This window comes from Pinus tabuliformis, chromosome 6, assembly GCF_031772625.1.
Source record: "Pinus tabuliformis cultivar Carrire ecotype Pingquan chromosome 6, CPIR1, whole genome shotgun sequence".
NCBI lineage: Eukaryota > Viridiplantae > Streptophyta > Pinopsida > Pinales > Pinaceae > Pinus > Pinus tabuliformis.
This window is the reverse complement of record NC_142292.1, coordinates 266,583,942-266,590,810: the sequence shown is the minus strand read 5'-3', so window position 1 is coordinate 266,590,810 and position 6,869 is coordinate 266,583,942. Positions and strand designations below refer to the sequence as shown.

At 31.0% G+C, this 6,869-nt stretch overlaps 1 protein-coding gene across 2 annotated transcripts; it reads left to right on the top strand.

Annotated features, from left to right (window-relative positions):
* Window positions 1-2,529: 2,529 nt before the first annotated feature.
* Window positions 2,530-3,810, top strand: LOC149258391 (uncharacterized). Of its 2 annotated transcripts, none has more exons than XM_089371471.1 (3): window positions 2,530-2,978; window positions 3,290-3,430; window positions 3,517-3,810. In XM_089371471.1, exons 1-3 carry the CDS (start codon window positions 2,781-2,783, stop codon window positions 3,679-3,681), a joined length of 504 nt encoding a protein of 167 aa, XP_089227597.1. In that variant the 5' UTR covers window positions 2,530-2,780; the 3' UTR covers window positions 3,682-3,810. The 2 variants fall into 2 exon arrangements, with proteins under 2 accessions (XP_089227597.1, XP_089227593.1); XM_089371467.1 differs by having other exon boundaries at window positions 2,537-2,981.
* Window positions 3,811-6,869: the final 3,059 nt, after the last annotated feature.

The following is a 6,869-nucleotide window of genomic DNA, read 5'->3' as shown; positions in this document are numbered from 1 at the left end:
TAAAAGTAATAAGAAAAATACAATACATAAATTCATTGAAATGGGTGCCAAAATATAAAAATAAAAATAAAAGGTATTAAAATGGAAAAAGGTCATATAGGACCTTAAAATATCAGAAGAAATAGGTTGCTAGAAAAAATACCAGTAAAAGAAAGGAGAAAAAATAGAGAAGAGATCACATAAAAATAAATCAATAAATAAATATCACGTGAATAAGAATAAACAAAAATTAAAATAAAAATAACAATCGAAAAATAAATAAATAATAAATATAAAATTAGTTAAGAAAAAAATAAAAAAAAAAAATAATAATAATAATAATAAATAAATGAATAAGTAACTAAAATAAAATAAAATTATTAATAATAATAATAAAAATAAATAAATCAGTAGACAAGTAAACATACAGATAAAAGCCAAAAAATAAACAAATAAATAAATAAATAAATAAAATAATAATAATAAATAAATAACTAAATTAAAAAAAAAAAAAAAAGGACGGAAGAACGACTAGGAAGAGAGGGCAGGGACCCAACACCTACTGACTTTCCAACCATCTTCTCTATTGAGATTGCTTGGTCTCTTTTCAATCTCAAGCGCTTCCCTAAATTTTCGATGATGGAACTGCGGAACCTTAGCAATAACACTGGCCTCTTCAATACAAACATGATGATTGGTTTTCTCAGCATGTTCAGCCAAAGCGGAAGACTTAGCTCTCCTATGCTTAAGATCAGCTGCGTGCTCGCTAATCCTCTGACTAATGGAGCGAGCAGTCTCCCCAATATAGGGTCCCACAGGAACACGGGAGAAACGCGTCGACAAATGGTATTCCATGTGATTTTTGCCGAAGAATCTTCTCTAACATTACAACACTTTTTCCATATTTCAAATCAAGATAAAAAAATACATAAAACAAATATAAATTAATTTTTAATAAATTAAAAATAATTTTTAAATTATTATATAAAAAAATAAAACAATAGTTGGAAACTGTAACTTCTTTTAAATATATACCTTTAACTTAAAAAAATACTTATTTTCAATTATTATTTTTAAAATCTTTAAATATTAATGAATTTTTATACTTTATTTTATAATTACTAATAATTAAATCATTCAGACTTAATTTATTTTAAATTAATTATATTAAATTTAGGTTATTTTAAAATTTTCAAAATAACGTGAGTGCTACATATTACAGGATATGACCACTAATATAATAATAGACGCTATATCGCAGCATATGCCCAACTACCATGCTAACATAACATTATATAATATAATATAACAATAGATTTTCAATTTTTTTCCAGTTATGGTAAAGTAATCTCTACACAGTATTTGTTTAATTATTACTACATATATTAGAATGGGTTTGTAATTATTTTATTAGAATGGGTTTGTAATTATTTTATTAATGCTGTTTATTAGTTTTTGTTAGAAGTATAGAAATTATTATTAGTAATTAATTTTAAGGTTACAAGTCAGATACTAAATTGGTGTATGAGATTTTTTGTTTGTGGGATAGGGATCTATTTTCTTACAGTGATTTCCCTGTTAAATCTACAAAAACATACACACTTTATTCTTCTAATTTTGAATTTTTGACTTTTTAAAAAGAAACACATGTTTTTAACCATTAATTACCAATTAAAATATTTGTAATACTAGTTATAATATTTTGCAATATATTTTAATTGAATTTATTATTTTTAAATTTAATTTTTTTGAATTGCAAATTATTTTTTAATTAACTATAAATTTTAATTAAATTAAATATTTATTTAAAATTTTGATAATAAAATAAATTTAAAATTTACGCTTATTCATTAAGGACATTGGAATACTAACCTTGCACCTATCAAATCATCAAAATTTTCAATTACACCATCCATATTATAATTTGTAATTTGATTGTAAGAATAATTGCAACAAAATCACATAAAGAATCATTTTGTCTACACGTTTCGAACCAACTAATATGGTTCATCGCTCACAATCAAAATATAGATCACAAAAATCTAAACTCTTTAATTTGTAATTTGTTTGTAACTCTTTTATCAATATCCTAAACAAATTTTGTGCAAACATGTTATCTATAATTTGATAAATAGCATAGAGATTTGAGATCCTTAACCAATAAAAAATTGGTGATCATCAGCCTTGTGATTTAATACACATTTTTTAATATACAACGACTAAGTGCGCATAAAAAGAGAAGTTTATTAAGATTATAATTTTTTTTTTAAATGGTAAAAATTCCTTCGAAATCTGGAAAATCTAGGTTAAGACTATTAAATATTTCACAATTTTTAGGTCACCAAAATTTTCAAAATGTGAATCCATTTCCACTGTAAAAACACTTCAAACATTCTTATAATCACATAACACTTCAAACATTCTTATAATCACATTTTTGGGAAAACTAAATCACCAAATTCCAAAAAAAACTTTCCCAACAAATTTATGACATCCGTAGACCACGCCCATAAAGTCCACAGATCACATCGTCTCAGAGTAACGGAGTTTAATTTTATAATTTTATGTCCCTTTACCCTGTCGCACTTCTACCACTCCGCTGGCAGATAGTGCTATCCGGCTTCGTTCCGTCTTTCTGAAAATTGCTGTAAAACTCCCTTCGCCTGCGTGCCTCTCATTTTTTTATTATAATTCAAGGTCGTTTCCATAGACCCAAAAGATGCTCTCTCGGCGTTGAATTTCAAACAGTTAGTTTATAACATATGGAGGAGAAAATTTAGCTACAAGTGCAAATAAGTGCCATGGAGGAGCCCTACAAAAGGGCCATACAGTGGCTCGAATCTCTTCAAAATACAGCGACCCCAGCATCAGAGACATCCTCTGCTCTTGACCGCTCTGACATTCCCTGTTTTTATGCAAGTTTTTCTCTCAGAGGAATCCAGATTCACCAGATAACGCAAGGAAGATTGATCTGTACCTTCACAATACCTTCTCGTCTGGTCGTATGTTCAAGTCGTCCCGAGTCCCCCAATTATTCTCTCCGCATATGCACATGCCCTTTTGATAAATGAATCTCATAGATAAACAGACATTGGGATTATTTGAGCTTATTTTCCAGATCCATAGTTAGTATTGGTAAATTTTGTGTTATTGTTTTAAATTGGGGTTCGTCATCAACACAGATGAATGAAGGAAAATGAACCAGTTTGAGTACATAATTTACCAATATATTGAATCCAGGAAAAAAAGTTCAACATAATTCAACTCACAAAAGCTTCACTTCTGAAATTGTAATTATTATTGTTGACAGGATGAAAGTGGCCATTGGCGGACACCTGCTCTGATCACTCTTGTAGACATGATTTGCGCAGCTGCTATCATGACATGTGGTCTCACATTGAAGGTCTCCGTCGATTACAACATTTCATATCTTTCTCCCGTCAAAGTCCAGGTAAGACCCATTCTCCGTTTTATTCCTGGCTTCACCATAAATTTTTTCCCTTCAATTGAATCAGTAGTTAAATTCGGTGGTATCAGGATGAAATTGAGATCGATGCGAGGGTTGTGGGTCACAAGGGAGGCCTTTCTACAGTAGTTGTGGAACTGAGAAACAAAGGCACAGGTGAGCTCATTGCTCATGTTCGCCAGTCCATGCAGAAGACTAGAGGATTGGATCATAGAACCCCACTCAGCAAAATTTGAGAGTATTTTAGAAATGCTTGTCAGTGTTGCTCATATCGATACTTACATTAATGAAGAGATTCAACATGTCTCAGGATGTACTCATTTATATTAGTGTATATTATATTGGATCTCGGATCCTTTTGTCCTTGGTCTGATTGAGGGTTTCATTGGATGGTATATCAGACTCTTTTCAAGATTGTCTTAAAAAATATTTCTATGCCCTAATTGCAATCAAAGCATTAAAAGCAGAACACAAAATAATCAAAACTTGGCTAAATTTTACTCCGTTGGGGTATTTTTTTGGAAAATTTGGGCTGGTTTGGAGGGGGTGATGCGGCCAATGCAAACAATTTGGTGAAATTTAGTGAAGGGTTTCAGTCAATGACATATGTGTTCTTTATATTTTTTAGAAAAGTGTTTTGGTCCCTTATGCTTTAGTCCTCTACCTAAAAAATGAGGCAATAACAACTGGCCTGTTTTATCCCGAATCCAAATTTAGTGTGTTATGTTCTGGATCATATCTTCTGAAACATATCAGTTGACATGCATAACTGAACTGAAAATCACTGCAATGGTGATGAGGGGGTGCAGGAATGGATCTCTTTGCAGCCAGGTCCGCATAGAACAATTTTTCTCTAGAGTGAAAGGATGATGAAAAACAAGGTTTTGGTCCTGTTTCTCCGAGTGTTTTAGCAATGATGATGATCTCTGTCCCTGATTCAATTCGCTCAGTGTAACATCACTTCCATTCACGGAACCATATAGGCACCCCACCTATGGGAGATATATGTAGCCGGGCCAACTAAGTTGACTATCATCAGTGCAGCTTTGAGTACCACGGTTCCCTTTATTTCAATAAAATGCATTTTCGTTTCGTCTACTGGAGTTCACTTTCGATTATTAAAAGCAGTGTTTCACTGGTAAACATTCCTGAGGTCTGGGATGCGTCCCTGGCTTGGCTTCCCCTGTGTTTTTTCTTCTTCTTCTTGATCTTCAGTATGACCTCAAAACCCCATATTTTATTTTGCAAGTTAAGAGATTCAAGCTCTGCAGCAGGTTCAAACTCGGTGCTTGTAGGAGAAATTTTCAGTCCAGAGCAGTAGAGCTTCATCTTGGAGCAATGAAGGAAGTTAAATGGCAGTGAGTAAATGCTTGATTTTGAAGTTTTTTTCCAATTTGTATTACTCTGTTTGATTTTCATGTTCGACCATGAAAACGCTCCGTTCATTGTACAATACTACAATACCTCTCTAGTTCTGATGGTGAAATGATAGGGAAACATCAAGTGGGAATACCTCTCTAGTTCCGATGGTGAAATGATAGGGAAACATCAAGTGGGAATACCTCTTTAGTTCTGATGGTGAAATGATAGGGAAACATCAAGTGGGAGTGTCATTGAAAATGGGTAGCAAAACAAAAATAAATTTAACAGTAATAAAGTATATAAATATACAATTTGTGAGAGTGCCATTGGAAGTGAGTGAAAAATACAAAAATAAATTTAACAGTAATAAAATATATAAATATACAATCTGAATGGATTTCATAATTAAAAATATATGTTTTTTTTTATATATTTAAATTTAAAAAAATAAAGTTTATAGGGTGATTCGGTGCTTTGTTAAGACTTTTTCAGATATATAGTTATGGATTCAATTCCCTTTAATATGAAGTCATAAATTTAATTCCCCACCGACATTATATTAAACATAATAAAAATGATAAACTTTCACAACCATATAGTCTATTGTCCCATTGTCCCATGGCCATCCAACAAGCACCACCTAGGGCTTTTCTGACATCAAGGTGTAATTTCTAATGCATTTTCTCTTTGCCTGTCGAAGCAAAGAGGCACCGAGGGTTTTGATGAAACTAAGGGAGAAATCGAAGCTTCTCCTTCTAAGAGAATCACTGCTACACTGCTAGTAACAGAAATGTGTAAAGTGCGAGTGCAAGATTTCTTTTCTTGTGCCAGTGTCACTCCCTTCCGTGTTTCCGGTCTCCTTTTCACCAGGGGATGTTCCGCAGGGCTTTACTTACGAGGACTTCTTAAATCCCCCAATCGAAAACAAACTTGGGGTTTGTCATTGCTGGAAAAATAAACACCAAAGATTAACATTTAGGTTGACGTGATGAAAGAGTCCTGGGTGAGCTGCTCTATTAAACCAGTATTGGGTTATTATTCTGAAATTCAATTGGTTAATAATTGTTATGCTCTGTCTATATATATATATGATTCAACACAGTTAGTGTAAAAATCTAGAATAAACATGTTATTAGAACCACGCGAGTTTCTAATATTCTAAGAAATGGATTCAAGGGAGGGTTGGGAATTTTAGAGTAAGTAAGAACTTATCCTCTTTATATTCCTCTCAGCTAAATCAGAATGGATTTGCAACTGGTTCGGAAATTTGTCTAATAATAGCGGAAGAGACGTGACTGACGAAAGAAAGAATTGGAATGCGGGGTATGGCACTGCTTTGGAAACTTCAAGTTGACTTGGAAAACTCCAAAAGTTGAACCCGAGACCAATGGATGTTCCTTTGTGGCTTCTATAGAAGAGGTCGAGGTAAAACCAGAAGAAGGTCGCTTGAAAAGTTGTAGAAGCCCTACTCGAAATGCGATAAACCCTCTTTCCCTGTTGGATATCTGTTTTCTAAATGTGGGATATTAATAAAATTTAAAATAATTACATTAAAAGTAGTAAAGTGTTTTATAATTTATAATAAATATCATTTTTATTTAAAAAACAAATAATTATATGTACCCAATTAAATTCAAATTTATCGAATATTAAGACAAAAAATTAATAAAATTTTAAATTACTGAATAAAAAAAATAATACTTAAATGAAATTACAAAATAAAAAATATTATACATTTAAAAATAATAATTCTTATTAATATTTAATAAATTAAAATTAAAATTAAATTTATTATAATTTTTAAAATATATTTATTTTAAAATATTAATAAATATTTTTAAATATAATATAGTTTTATTTTATTAATTTTTAAACAAATTATATTTTATATTTAAATTTTATTTTATAAACTTAATATAATATTCCTATATCATTTATTAGACGTGTGAGAGAGTCTATGTTACCATTTTGGAGGATCTATGATGTTTAAGGATAGACAGGTAGTTACTTTTTATTACATTGTTTGTGGGGTAAAGGGATTTATGGTTTATGAAATATGTTT